Source organism: Phalacrocorax carbo, chromosome 15, assembly GCF_963921805.1.
Source record: "Phalacrocorax carbo chromosome 15, bPhaCar2.1, whole genome shotgun sequence".
NCBI classification, from domain to species: domain Eukaryota; kingdom Metazoa; phylum Chordata; class Aves; order Suliformes; family Phalacrocoracidae; genus Phalacrocorax; species Phalacrocorax carbo.
This window is the reverse complement of record NC_087527.1, coordinates 800,268-815,106: the sequence shown is the minus strand read 5'-3', so window position 1 is coordinate 815,106 and position 14,839 is coordinate 800,268. Positions and strand designations below refer to the sequence as shown.

The 14,839-nt window shown below is 43.2% G+C and overlaps 1 protein-coding gene across 1 annotated transcript in view; it reads left to right on the top strand.

The window, feature by feature from the left end:
* Window positions 1-14,839, top strand: part of BCR (BCR activator of RhoGEF and GTPase) — a 111,793-nt gene that overhangs the window by 48,395 nt on the left and 48,559 nt on the right. Inside the window, exons 2-4 of the mRNA XM_064466411.1 lie at window positions 1,882-2,066; window positions 12,142-12,246; window positions 12,752-12,937. Of these exons, the coding sequence (XP_064322481.1) occupies window positions 1,882-2,066; window positions 12,142-12,246; window positions 12,752-12,937 (476 nt within the window). The remainder of the gene's footprint in view (window positions 1-1,881; window positions 2,067-12,141; window positions 12,247-12,751; window positions 12,938-14,839) is intronic.

Sequence of the window (14,839 nt, the reverse complement as noted above, 5' to 3'; positions counted from 1 at the left end):
CCATTTACCAGATCAACTTAATAGGGTTTCTTTTAAATGGTTGGGGAGCTCTGGAAACCTCTAACATCCAGACAAAAGTTCCTTCCAGAGAACACGTACCACCTTTTAACCTTTTTTTCCTTTTTACCCCTCCACCCTGCTCAACTGAGAGCTTGAGCACAAGGTAATGCCATGAGCAAGTGGGTGACATAAAACTCACTGAGCTTGCTTAAAATAATATTGCCATGGTCCTTCAGCAGCCTGAAGGCCTTGTACACAGCTGTTATTTAGCTGGGTGGTATTTGGTACAAACTGAGACGGAGGCTCACTTCTACAGTGAGTTTATTGTTGGGTTTTCAGTATATTGTTTGTGTAAATTCCCTAGACCAGCTCTCCCTCCTGAATAAGCTGCACGGATCAAGTTTTATTCTGTTCCACACAAAGTTCACATCCTTTACTGGAATGAGTCATGCTTTAACTGAGTCTACTGTGAGGGAGAAAAGTGGGCTTTAAAATGTTACTCCTCCGCCGTGCCTTAGTGATGTATAACAGGATTATTAGTATGCTTGGCAGCTGCTGCTTATTATTTTTGCAGAACCTGGATATTTGTGAAAACAAGTAAAAATTGGTTCTACTTGTGTTCAAGTGTGAATTTAATGCATAATTTTAAACCTATAAGACAAAAAAGCTATTCTCTTGTCTGTGGCTTTCTCTTCCATAAGACTCACCTGCTACTGTAAAAATGGATCTAGCTTATCTCCCTGTAGTTATTTTTCAGTTTTGGGAGAAGAGTGGCATTTTGTGACTTGTAACTGAGAAAGGAGGTGGAACCCTGACTTTTCGTGTTCAGTGGCCCATGCGTGGCTGTTACTGTTACACACAGGACACTTCTGGGCACTGACAGGCGAAAGTGCTTCGCAGGAACCCGTATGTCCGGTTGTCTTCAGCTTCTCTCAGGCGAGTTGTGTGTGATGCGGTGCCACTGTGCAGGAAGGAAATTTTGGTCCTCTGTGTATATTTCTTTGTGCAGAGAGGTAAAAGACCTTTTAACCTATGGTATAGGGAGCTGCTCACTGTGTGTCCTTAATACAGATTTTTGCAGGAACAGTCTCTGTACGCAGCTGCTAAAGATACCAGAACCAGTTTTACTACTCATCTTCCCTGCAGAAGTTCATTGGTATCTCATGCAATAATCGTTAATCTGGCTCTTCATACCACCATCCTTTTTTGTTTGGGTTTTTTTGGTTGTATTTTTTAGGGGGGGGAGGTGGGTAGGATGGGAGCAGGGTCATGGTTTGTTCATTTGTTTAAGGAGCTAGTCTCAGAGTTGAGGGCAGCCAGCAGAAGAGGTCCTCTTAGGGTTTTAGTTTGGACAGTAGGCCAGTTCACTTGACATGTAAGACCTTTCTTTCCTAGTCCTCTTGTTCCTGAGAGGTCTGGAAAGAGTTAGGTGTCTCCCCCATGCTATGTATTATCTATGTTTGCTAAACTGGCAGGGGCATCATCTGTTCTTGTTCTACAGAAAAAAAAAAAAAGGGGTCTGTTAACCCTAACCCACCACCTCCCTAACCCAGATTGCATATGGAGCCTGCAAAAGGATTTCTTTTGATGCTAATGCTTTTGAAGGGAAACTTCAAGGAAGGGGCTGTAATTACATGAACACCAGGGTTAGATATTAGAAAGGACTTTTACTTTTTAGGACTTATAATGAGTGAATGTTTGGTGACAACATGATTTTAATTAAATTTATGCCTCCGCTTGATCTATATTTAACTATCACTGACTCTGAGTTTACTGATAAGTAATCATAATAGCTGGGAGTCAGGCAGTACCTTGGTTGACCAGCCTGTCTCCTGTTCAGCTTGACTCTGACCAGACAGATTTTTCTCCTGTGTTTTACAGACGCTTCATTCAGTGGCACACCACCTGGCTATGCGTATGATGCAGACCGTGCTGAAGAACAGAGGCGACATCATGACATGATGCCCTATATTGATGACTCGCCATCATCCTCACCCCATCTCAGTTCCAAGAGTCGGGGCAGCCGAGACACTCTATCTTCAGGGTCTCTGGAATCTACAAAATCAGTGAGTCCTTTCCTGCCTTTTGGAGTCAGCAAGTCAGGTTTGCAAGGGGTAGGCTGTTTTAGCAGGGAGCAAAGACAGGGACTGCTAGCACTGTAGGACAGATTACCTGACATAATATAACAGTGCCTGTTTTGATATTGTATTTTTAAAGCTCAGTTGAGGCTTCTAGCTGATGCTAAGCCTAACCTTCAGGGATGAGTGTTGTGTGTATGACTTTTAAGCCTGAGTTTTTTACCCTTTGTGAATTTTAGTGAAGAGAATTGGTGATTAAGTGCTGTTGAGAGGTTCTCTAAATACCAGATATTTTGGAAAAGAGACTCTGGAACAAAACATCGTACATGATGATGTTCATGCATCTATGCGAGTGGGTTGTCATTGCCTTTCATAGGGAAAAGAAGAGTTATTTTCAGGTAGGTTAAAGGCTTTGATAGAGCATCCAAAATATAAGATCTGTTTCCTTCATCCTGTCAAAATGGAATAAGAGAATTTAAAACTACCAGCTCTGAAGTGTGGTGACTTTGGGTGGGAGATGGCCACTTCTTATAATGAATTTGACTATTCACTAAAAAGCTATCTATATAATCAGTTATGGTAGGTAAAAGGCTCAGAAGGGACCACCTAGCCTGACCTGTGGTTTGATGTGGACCTTCAGACTATCTTGCTTTATTTCTGCTTCAGGTTCAGTAGCATGGCTGTAGCTTGGAACTTAAGGAAAATTTCTATTTTTGTTTTTACAGTAGTCTTAGTAGAGAGTTTGCTGCTTGCCTTGGTAAATAACTATTGACTCTGCTGTCTTCACAGTCAAAAATGTCTTGGTTGTAACTTGGATTAATCTGTTTGACTTTTAACCTTTGTTTCTCTTTATCCTTTCGCTTCCGAGACTGTAGAACACTTCAATCCCAAGTTGCTGATTATCTTTGTCATCTGCAAACTTTTGGCTTCCCCTAGTCATTCATAAAAATGCTTAATAGCACAAAGACAACTGTCACTTCCTTCCTACTGTATTTCTAAGAAAGTGGAGGCAAACAACCCTGAATTCTCACATTGTAAATGACACTTTGAAATTTGTCGTTTAAGTGGTTTAACTTACGAGTTGGCTTTATATTGTTCTGTCCTATTAATTAAGATGCTATGTGAGAAGATGATGGATATTTTACAGATATCAGTGTACTTGTAAACCAACACCATCCACTTTATCAGACGGTTTTATTTATCTTGCATCAAAACAATTTCAAGAGTCTGACAAGTTCCACAAACCATTGCTACTTAGCATTCATTATATACATCCTTCTATTACTGCTTATTGGTTAGTGCCATATCATATACTTCCTTTTTCTAGGATGGATGTTATATTAAGAAGCCTACTTGAGAAAGCGTTCTTGTTCTTCTTTCTCACTTACAAAAATGTATTGTCAAGATCTCTCAAAGTATTATCAAGTACATTAATTGTTGATGTTTGCTTAATTTTATTTGACTAAAGTGTGGAATCTAGTTAGCTGCTTATGCTTCAGTCTGTTAATTCTGAGATGCTTTTTTCTCTCAAGATGAAAATTCTTCTGATATGTAAGAGGCTTTTGAATGAAGAATTGATCATTAGTAAATTCAGAAGCTCCAAGAGCATTCTAATATTGGCTTGAGACTTCCAGGTTATGATTCTGAAGCTGAAGGAAAAATGCTATGTCACTACACATGGTTGAGTGTTATCTTCAAAGAACCAGTTGTCATAGTGTCTGTGACTGCAGGCCTGGAGGAGATACTGCCCAATATTTAATCTTTTTCTTTATTTGTTTGAATATTGCTTCATAAGCATTTAACAGTAGTTAATTTCAAAGTTACCTTAATAATGCTAGACGGCTGCCTTTTAAAAAAAAAAAAACCCAAAACAAAAACCAAAAAAACCCATAAATGGCTGCTTTCTTCTCTCTGACTATAAAAAGGTATTTTATGGCTTCCAAAAGAGATGTCCTGGTACAGATTAGACTTTTAATCATGAACGTCAACCACTTCAGTTGATCCTGTCTGTAATTAGTCCACAAATGACCTAATGAAGGACAGTCCATGACAAGGAGGAAGAGACTGATTTATATAAGGCTGTAGTATTTCCCAAACAAGTTAAACTTTCTGTCATCGTGAGTTGTTAGATGCTCTTACTGTAGTTATGTTTTCAGCTGTAGTGGAGAAGACATCAGTAACAAAATTAAGTGTCAAATACACTATGTTGAGCCAAGCACATAAAATCTGTTGGACCAGAAGCACCAGGTTGTGTCTCTCTTCTACTTTCTTTTTTCACTACACTTGATTCGGAGAAAACATTTTTTGTTTACATGTATTTGCTTTTATAGTTGTCTCCTTGCCCTTTTACTTCTTTCTTAGGTGCCTGCAATTACTTCTGAAAATTTTAGATTATTCTTATAACCAGAGTCTAGAAATCAACAGTTAACTCTATGTATCAACACAGCACATGCACTATATACACCACTGTGACAAAATATTATGATTGTGAAGTCATCCAGAAGTTAAGAAATTACTCTGGTTATCCAGCCTTGCCTTGTGCCTATAGCCTTGTCTTGGATCTTTATGATAACTTTCAATTATGCAATCACGTCCTATTTTTTCTATGGGGCTCCTGCATTGCTCAGTGTATATAGTGAATGATACTCACTGGGTTCAATATTTTATCTCTAGAGCTACGCGTACACCTTATTTACAGCACACTGCAAACTCCACTCTGAGTACAAAAGTACTCATTTCCTTTTGGCATGACCATTAACTCCAAATACAGTTGGAATGTTACACAGGTCTTGATTATCCTTGCAATGTTCCTCTGAGAGAAGAGGATGGTATGTTCGCTAACCACAGGTAATCAGGCGAGACAGATTATAGGAAAAGCATCTGCTAATTTTGGGTGCTTAATGTGAGATGCATGATATTCTGCAAAACCAGGGTCTGACTTTTAGTGCAGTTCACTTTTAAAGTAAAATCCCTTTAATGTCACTTGCAACCAAGTGTTAACAACACTCCAGTCAGTCACCCAGAAAATGGGAAACATTGCAAATAATGATTTAAAATTTTTTTTTTTTTAAATATGCAATTCTAAGTAATTCACTTAACATCACACAGATATAGCAGCATTCTGGCACAATGTTGATCTGCCTTATCCATGACACCAGCCTTCCTCTTGGAGGCTGGGTTGTTGCTATCTGGATATTGAGGGCATTTTGCTTTGACTTATCTTGTGGGCTTGCTCTGGGCTTCGTATTTTCCTGCCAATCGTTTGACTAAGTCCTTCCATCTCCTTTAGCAGCTATAGCCTTTGATTGGAGAGCACATCAGGGTTCCACCTGGTCTACCCAACCACCATAGAAAAAGTGTAGAGTGACAAAAGCAGTATCTCTAAAAGAGAACGAAGGGATACCCCTTGGACTGCATGTGGAGGGGCTTCATGTTGTTCCCCCAGCGCGTAGGGTGACCAACTCCCAGCACCTCGTGTTCTGTGTTCCAGGAAGTGAGGGCCGCAGTTGACTTCCAGAAAGTTTGTGGTGTTGTACAACTTGTCGTTTGGGGTCTCTTTTCCAAATACCTCCTACCACCTGCATCGTGTAAGCAGACTAAAAGACTCTGGCTGGTCTGCCTTCAAGCAGTACCACTTCAGCCACCTCTTACGTATTCCTGCTCCACCTGCTATGTGTCCATTGCACAAGCATCTGTTGCTGTCCAATGAAGGTGACAAGAGGTGCACCAGCATTAGTTTTGACTGTGACCAGAGAAGACATAATCAACATAGGTGTTTGTAGTGTGGCTCTCAGCATCCCCTGACTCGTCATTTTTGTGGTAAGGATGCCTTAACAAATGTTTGCATTGAGCAAGCTAGCTTGTACCCCCTCTTCTGGCTCTTCCAGAATCCTGGGCTGAGCTGCTGATTCATGTCCTGGCATAAAGCCCATGCTTTTGCCAAACTTTGACTGTTGCTCTGAAGGAAGCCTGTAGGGGAAAGGGGAAAAAGGAGAAATAGGTTCCACTAATGCTTAAGTTGTTTGTTTATTTAACTTGAGCAGTGATTTAATTTTCCTGAACCTTGCTTTCTGTAACAGTTGAACTGTTGTGACTGAACTTTCCAAAAATTCAGAAAACCTGTTTTGGAAAATGTCAGCCCAAATGTTTGCCAAATAAGACCATGCTGGTAGCTTCAGAAGGTGTCAGGCAGTGTTTGTAATAGGTAGTGATAATTCACTCCCAGAAAGAGGAAGAATGTGTCTGTCTTCCCCATACAGCTAGAGTGAAAAGTTGACAAGATACCTGGGTAGAGTTAGAGCTTGCTTACAGCATTCTTGGGGCATGGGAAAGTGGTGGGGCAGCTGGAAAGTTAGTGACTGACACCCTTACTAGAGAAGAGTTATTACCAAAAGTTCTGGAGTGGGTAGCTTGCGGCTTGGAGGCTGAAGAGACTGAGAGAATGGGAAGCTTCAGTCATCATGATCCTATTGCTGCTACTCACATGGGGAGAGATTACAGCGATGGGAATAGAAAGACCTTTCAGGATCTGCTTGCCAGCAAAGCTAGGCTCAAAGACGCGCGTGGGGCTCTGTGGAGGTGGGCAGAGGGCAACCAGTGGAAAGGTAAAGTTGGTTCTGCCCACCCAGGAAATGAGGGGAGTCACTTTTCTAAAGATTAGAAGATGAGGTTTTTGCCAAAGTAGATCTCTCCAATGCTTGTATAGATCACACCCAAGGAGGCAGGAGTGCTAAAGCTGAGTGAGTAACTCCTGCTTTCTGTTCTGTTTTGAGGGGAAATTGGCTGGTACGTGGAGATTTCCAGGTAGATTTTCTCTTCCCTTTTCTGCTGTGCAGTCCATGGTTGGTGCAGCATTGGCAGCCATTGCCAGTCCTCAGACCAGATTCTTTTGTTCTCACTGTTTGCTACCTGTGTGGAAAGCAGGGCTGTGGCAGAGCAGGTTGTGGACTTTTCTCCTAGCTTAGTCCCAAGGGAGTCCAGAGAAGTTGACCTCTGAAGCTATATCAATAAATGGGATTACTGCTCTGCTTGGCTATCTTGTCCTTCCCTCTCCAGCATTTCCAAATCCTTCCCCTTTCTTCCTCTCAGTATTTGGTTTTGTTTGTTTTTGTTTTACTGTCATTTTCCTCTCGCCACCCCCAACTTTTCCTTTTTGTTCTCCAACGTTTTGCTCCTTAAGTGCTCTGCCTGGATGTTCAGCCCTTCCTGAGGAGAGCTGGCACACCAGCACTGACGTTATAATGTTGGCTCCTCTCCCTGCTCCTTTCCCTCACTGCGTGGAGCATGATTGGCTTGATTACAGAATTTGCCCTGCTTAACATCACCAAGACAATGAGACACCTCCAGCCTGTGTAGCAGAAGCTTTCAAAGATATTTACACTTTAAAAATTAAAATGAATAGTTTTTCTCTTTTGTAGGCTGTCATCTTCTCTATGAGATTCTGAGCTGTCCTTACGGGAAACATCTCCCTTGAACACATTCATTGCACAGCACATGAACGCATTATACCAAAGGGAGGTCTGAGATTTAAAGTGCCTTTTATACACCCACTTCGAATCACGGATTCTCTTTACAGAGCTGTGCAAGCAGCAACCACTTTGCAAAATCTTGTGTGTTGTGGTTTCTAGATTTCTAATCTGTGTTCTTCTAACATTTGCAAGAAAACAATTATTGCTGTTAATTTAAACAACAACCAGAAAGGCCTGAGTTCTTTAAACAGAGTCAGGAAGAGCTGAATCTGTCTAATCCTTGGAGCTGGTGAATCTCAGGCTTGCAGTAATTCAATACAACATGTGATGCCAACCTGGTTAGTAAACTAAAGTACTTAGGCTGGCAAGCTGTAAACACATTCAAAACAGCCATGGCTCAGGGCCAGTGTATGCACGCTCTCTAATCTTCAGTGCTTCTAACCACTCTGGCCAGCCTTGGTTCAGGGCGCAAGATTGCACTTACGACTGTGACTCAACCTTTTGGTTTTTAAGTCTTTGGAATAGCAAGAAGCGCCACCCAGTTAAGAAGAAAACACCAGAACCTTGTAGGCATGAGATACCTGTGAAACTTCCTTTGCACTGCTTTCCTTCCACCTTCTTTTTTTTTTTTTTTTTAAGTGTAGTTCATGAGGAGAGGGAGCAGAACACTGATTTCTTGCTTGCCTGTTCAGAACTGGCTGTGTGTTGGGTCCTCACAACTCCCGTGGCAGGCAGACACGAGTGCTCTGGCTGCTGCCCTGTGATAGCTTTACAAGAGATTTATTCTGAAATGTGTGAGTAGAGAGGTAGCCAGAAGATGGAAGGGCGGTGGAGAAGGGCTAGAAATGGCTGCTAGCATCAAAGAGGTGGGAACACAGTCAGAACATTAAATACTAGTCAGACTTGTATAAGTAAAAAACAGGCTGACCAAGCTGGGTAGGAAGCATGGGATGGACTGCTGACCACCTGGCACTCCCTGCTGAGTGGTTAGAGTTTGCCAACAGAGGCTGCTCCCACATCCTGCTCGGAACATCCCATCTGCACTTTGGTTGATGGGTGTATTTTCCCCTACCTAATGTGGCCTGGTAGATGTGGTACCAGCTTCTCCCCCTGCCACAAGCAGCTCAGAGATTTCTGACTGCTTCCTTCTTGCCAGGGTAAGGGAAAGTAGTCCTTGGCCTTGGCAGGTCTCCCTGAACTGGTGGGGAGCTTGATACCTGCACCTAGGACGTTCCCTCTCTTAGCTGCCCCTCTGCCTGGAGTGCAGAAACAGAGCAGTCAGCGAGGCTGGTTTTTTCACAGCACCGCTCTTTGTTTCCCTATTTTTGTCAGATACGGGCAAAGCAAAAAATGCCCTTGGCACTGGGTGCATCTTGGCGTGCTGCAAGAGGACAGTCTTGCAGTATCTCTGACTGCTAATTATCTGTCTTGTTTTGGGTGAGCAGGGGAGCCTGTTCCCCATTCTGTAGGTGAGGAATGTTGTAATACCAAATACTAAACTCGCTCCTCTTCCCCCTGACGTTGGCACTAGCTCCCAGTGAATTTCTCAGTCCTGGAGTAAGTTTCATAACAAGCGTGACTTAAAAAGCACCCTGAGGCTGAAGAAGGACGGGGCTGTTTTCCAGATGTCCATCTAGCAGCAAGAGCTGCTGCTCAGCGCGGCCCCAGATGACACTGCCAGAAAGGGCCTCCCTCAGCAGGAAGCTCCTGTCAGGGCACCGGCCCTCGGGAGGAGCTGCAGGGCGGCAGCGCGGTGCAGACAGCAGTGCCGTGGGGTCGTGTTGATCCCTGACACAGGAGGATCAGCAGGAGACCGTCTTCTCACATATGAGGAGTCTGTATGTAAATTTGAGGGACTGCATTGGAAACCTTGTAATGTGCTATGTGATTGCTGGATAAACTCCCCCGAGGGTTTCTTCAGCAGCTGCCGTGCTGTAGCTTAAAGCAGCCAGGCCCTGCCCTGACGGGCTGCATCGGAGGCCAGAGCATTGCAAGCATCACGCTTGGAAAATGCCCCTATTTAAAAAAGGTTAGGACAATACCCTGGCCTTTGCAAAGGGACCTTGTGGTAATGGCCAGGAAGGAAGGTCTCTAGTGTGTCCTGGGAGATGTTTGTCTCTCTGAAAGCACATCTCTTTTTAAAGAGAGGAAATTAAGATTCAGGCAGAAAAATGCTCTCTCTGACAGCTGACGGTGCCCAGCAAGAACTGGCTTGTAAATTAAAGCTTTTATTTGTGAAGAGGAAAACTGTTCTCGGTGCTAGAAAGAAAACTGTTGTGCCACTGCTGTGATGGGGAAGTTTGAATCATTTAAATAACTTGTCATTGTGTGCTACTCTTTACAGATGTTAGAAAAATACCCAGCTGGTTTTTAAATCCTCACCTCCTCCAAGAGAACCTGCTAAAGATAATTATAGTGCTGTGTCAATATTGACCTCATCCTCAGCAGTGGACACTTTGGAGCACTGTTAGTTTTTCTCAATGCTTCTTTGTGAAGCTGCATTTTCCTTTTGTAAGTGTGGTAAGAAACCTTTGGAAACCAAGGGGTATTGTGTTTTTCTTGCACCAGGGCTGCTACATCCCTGCCTCTTTGGATGAAGGCAGTCTTTGTTAAACATCTTGGGGCTGTCTGGCTTGATTATGTGAATGTATCGTACCTTACAAAATGGTCCATGAGGTGAACATCCAGGCAGCGCTGGTACAGAAATCATAAGGAATGGTCATAAGGCTGTTGCACGTTTCTGTTTCAGCTGTGACAGGCAGTCATGTGGGTGCTCTGTAAATGCACAGAATCTGTTGCAGCATTCATTTTACCATGTAGTTTGTCACTGGTGTTTTTCTCAAATTTTCTCAACACCACTGCTGAATATCAAATTCCTAGCTTCTTTCGGATGCCCTTTCAAGATTTTAAAAGGCACTGTGGTTCTTCCCGAACTCCACTGAAGGGTGGGATGCAAAGACAAGTTCTTCTTTCCATGTAGTACCTGACGTGTGTGTAAATTTTACTCATTTCCTTAGTACAGCTTCTGTCTGCCACTTCTATTTAAGAGGTGATGGTGGTATTTGACACCTCACAAGGTTTTTATAGAGTAGTTGCTGCAAGGTCTTTTAGCCTAGGTTGTGAAATTTAATGAAGGCATTCAAAAATCAGATTGGTTATTGATGAGGCTGAATCCAGAATATCTGGGAATGTGAGGATCTGTCTGTTTCTTTGTGTGGTGCGCAGGCTGTCAGTCACGGTCAGAATGTGATAGTTAATGATAAGCTACCTAGCCAAGATACCTTCTCTCCATAATGAACCTAGTGTGTACATCTGCAGGATTCAAAGCATAGGAGCCTAAACTAAATGCAGCCTTTTTTGTCAGCTATAGGGCTTTATGCTCAGTCAGTAGAGTGAAGCATACTGCTATGTTTCCTGATCATGCTGCTGAAATCAATAGCTGAAGATTCCTCTGGATGTTAAAAGGAGTAGCATGAAGCCCCAAACAACCTACCCAAAGCCCTTGAAAAGTATCTACCCTTTCAGATCAGACTACTGACTCTCTATTCTGAGAGACATTTAACAACATAAAAAGGTTGCAAGAATTGTAAAAAAAGCCATTTCTGTGGTAGAAATAAAAGGAACTAGAAATAAGATGCTGTAAAAGGGGGGTGTTTCTCATTATTTATAACCCTCATTGTTTGGCCATGTTTTTTTCAGGGTTTATGGAAATACTGCATTTCACTTTATCAGGTTAAACATTTTTTCAGGTGACAGTTCTGAGAGGAGGGATAATGGAAGGTCAACAGAGGAGATGACTGCTTTTCTTAACACTTGCTGTTAGTCTTCCCTTGATGTGTACCTTTGCCCATGAATGTATTTTTTTTTCTCTCTTTCTTCAGTTGTTTTTGTTAAGAACTCCTTCATGGAATCCCAATAAGAAAATCAGCATGTGCATTCCAAGCAGTGCTGATTATTCCATCCTCTAACTAAAAATAGACCTTGTGCAAGCTGGCACTGAGAAATAATTTAGTGAATAGTAGAGAGTGGGAGAAAGAACAGCCATCTTAATAGCAATGCCAGGCTGTGACTGCTGTATATTCGTGTGCATCTGTGTAGATGCAGGGGAAGCGATCCTGTATGCATAGAGGAACATGGCTTAGGAGTAAGATCATAGAGAACTCTTGTGGGAGGATGGAGTGAATTGCACATAACCAAGGGTCCCTAAGGTTTGTTCAGGTGGATAAATTCTGGATTTTTAAGTTTTGTGTTTTGAATTTTGTGAAGACGTCCAGGCACATAATTGAGGCACCAAAGTTGGATGACTAAAGCTAACACCTGTAAGTAATCTAAGTGACATCAGTGACTGGTAAATACATATTTCTTTAATGCTTTATGTTTGCATTTTTCTAGAAACAGGGTACTGAGCACAGGTAGGATTTTTGTTTGGTTGGTTCTTTTCAGTCTGAAAGTAAACCACAAAACCAAGTATATGCTGTGGTCAGCTGAATGATATCTTTTATTCTCTATCCTCATTCTTGATTTTCTTTTCTCTCTCCACCCTGCCCCCTCTTCCCCCCCCCCCCCCCTTATTCTCCATAACAACTTCTTTGTAGAGTGAGCCAGACCTGGAGAAAGGCCTGGAGATGAGAAAATGGGTCCTGTCAGGAATCCTAGCCAGTGAGGAAACCTACCTGAGCCACCTGGAGGCTCTGTTGCTGGTAAGTGCTGGTGGCAGGTACCATTTGAAACACTGATACTTGAATTTTCACTGCTGCATCCATCCACAGTTGCCCAGAACTTAACATACCACGGGTTACAAGTTGCCGCGTGCAAAGGGTACCTGTTATTTCTCTTATCCAGCAGAGAAAGAGAGGCTTAAAGAAAGGACTGGATATGGCACAACCAGGGAGGAGCACCCAGGAGCCGTCTTTCAGTATCCTGTGCCAATTATTAGGCACGTTGCTGTACAGTCGGACAGGGATTAAGGAACTGGAGTGCAAAGGGATTTTAATCATGCCATTAATATCCTGGGAAAATCCACCTACCATGGATGGTGATCCCCATGAGAGAATTTGATAATGTCTAGCTTTCAGGAGTTGTGTGAATGCAAATATTGCTTATTAATAGGATGAAAAACAACTCTCTGGAGGGATGTGTTGTAGTGTGGCAAGGGTGAATGTACTTGTTTTGCATGATAACAATTTCCTTCATTCCTCATTTCAGCCTATGAAGCCTTTGAAAGCAGCTGCCACCACCTCTCAGCCTGTGCTGACTAGTCAGCAGATTGAGACAATATTCTTCAAAGTGCCTGAGCTCTATGAGATCCACAAAGAATTCTATGATGGGCTGTTTCCGCGAGTGCAGCAGTGGAGTCACCAGCAACGTGTGGGGGACCTCTTCCAAAAACTGGTGAGTCAGCTGCCATCACCAAAGTTTCTGTTACCTGTCATTCATCTCACTGGTGCTGGTACGGTTCCCTTTTGTGACTGCATAGACCAAAGGGATGAAAGGCTGTAGCTGGGTTAGATGAGAGGCTTCTAGCTTTGCCTCACTGCAGTGAAGGGCCTACAGCAAAAGTGGCTGTTTCATTGCCTTCCATTAGAGTCCAACAAGCTGTGCTACTAATACAAGTAGTTTCACAGAAATGTTGAATCTCCAGGTGTCTGCGGTGTTGTCAAACCATTTGCTTCAGAGGAAGATATAGGATAATGTCAGTGTTAAAAAGGGGACTTCTTTACACTGACAGCTAAGTGTTTCTCATTGTTGCTGAGCCCTCTCGCACATACCTCCTCCTCTCTGTGGTGCTTTGCGCTATCTTGTGCTGACTTTCTTTGTTTTATGGTCATCACCTTTGGCTTTGCTTTCCACCACCATCATGGCCTTGATATTCCCCTTGCTGCTATGCTGATGCAGTCAACCTGCTGCTGAGAATATCCAAGCAACCTCTACAAAATTATCTGCAGACCAGGACATAGACATATACAGCATATTCCTGAGGCTGAATTAACATTGCTGAGTTTCTGAGCCAGATGACAAATTGTTTGCATTATAGGAGATTCCTTTGGCTGCTTTAGTCTCTCCCCTAGCATGTGCAGAGAGCAAAGTATTAAAGGAGCTGTTTTTTCCTTTTTAGAAAAGAAAAGAATCTCTGCATTCCTGAGGTGCCTCTGATTCCCAGGGTAGGAGTGACATTCCAGTTAGGGGTTTATTGGATGGGGAGTTTGTTTTACCAGGGTTACTCAATTTTTAGCAGCTGTGTAGCCCAGCACCAGCCCATCCCCTACGGAGCAGAGGGGAGACAGGCCTGGAAGATGATGTTTTCCGTGCACGCCAGCAGTTCAGGATCGATATATGGGAATCTGCTTTTCACTGCCAGCATGTTTTAGCCAGGAAGGGTCAAGCTGGTGCCTTGGTGAGTAGTTCATGGTATGCAATTTCAGCAACTGGTTTAAAAAGACAAAACCACCTGCTGCTAGTTGCTGAAGCAAAGATACAGAAGGCTGCTGAAAGTGGAAGCCTCACAAACTGTACTGAAAGTGTAGTGCAACAATGAAGACAGTGCTAATTGAAGACCTCAATATATTCTTTACCACTGCTGGCGGTCGAGCGTGCTCTGACTCACCATACAGCTACTTAGGCCTTAGGTTTAAGACCATTTCTTGCTGATGGTGATCACAGGTCCAGGAGTTAAGCCAGCCCTTCTGGCACTCTGTGTCCCCCTGAATTTTGTGCCTTTAACAGAATTGTTGATTTTGTTGCGTTAGTATTGGAAGCAAAGGAGCAAATTGCCCTAGCGCAGGAAGCTTTTCAGCTACCTTAGCAGTTTCAGTTTCTGGTGGTTTAGTACAGTATCACTGGGAATTGTGAACTCTTTGCTGGACAAGATAAAGCTAATCGCAGAATCCCAGGTTGGAAGGGATCTCAGGGATCATCTAGTCCAACCTTTCTAGGCAGAGCGCAGTCTAGACAAGATGGCCCAGCACCCTGTCCAGACGGCCCTTGAAGGTGTCCAACGTGGCCGAGTCAACCCCTTCCCTGGGGAGATTATTCCAATGGTGACTGTCCTCACTGTGAAAAATTTCCCTCTGGTGTCCAATCGGAATCTCCCCAAGAGCAACCTGTGTCCATCCCCCTTGTCCTCTCCTTGTAAAAAGGGAGTCTCCATCTCCTTTGTAGCTACCCCTTAAGTACTGGTACATGGGGATGAGATCCCCTCTGAGCCTCCTTTTCTCAAGGCTGAACAAACCCAGCTCTCCCAGCCTATGGCAGCTTCCCAGTCCTTGGATCATCCTGGTGGCCCTTCTCTGGACC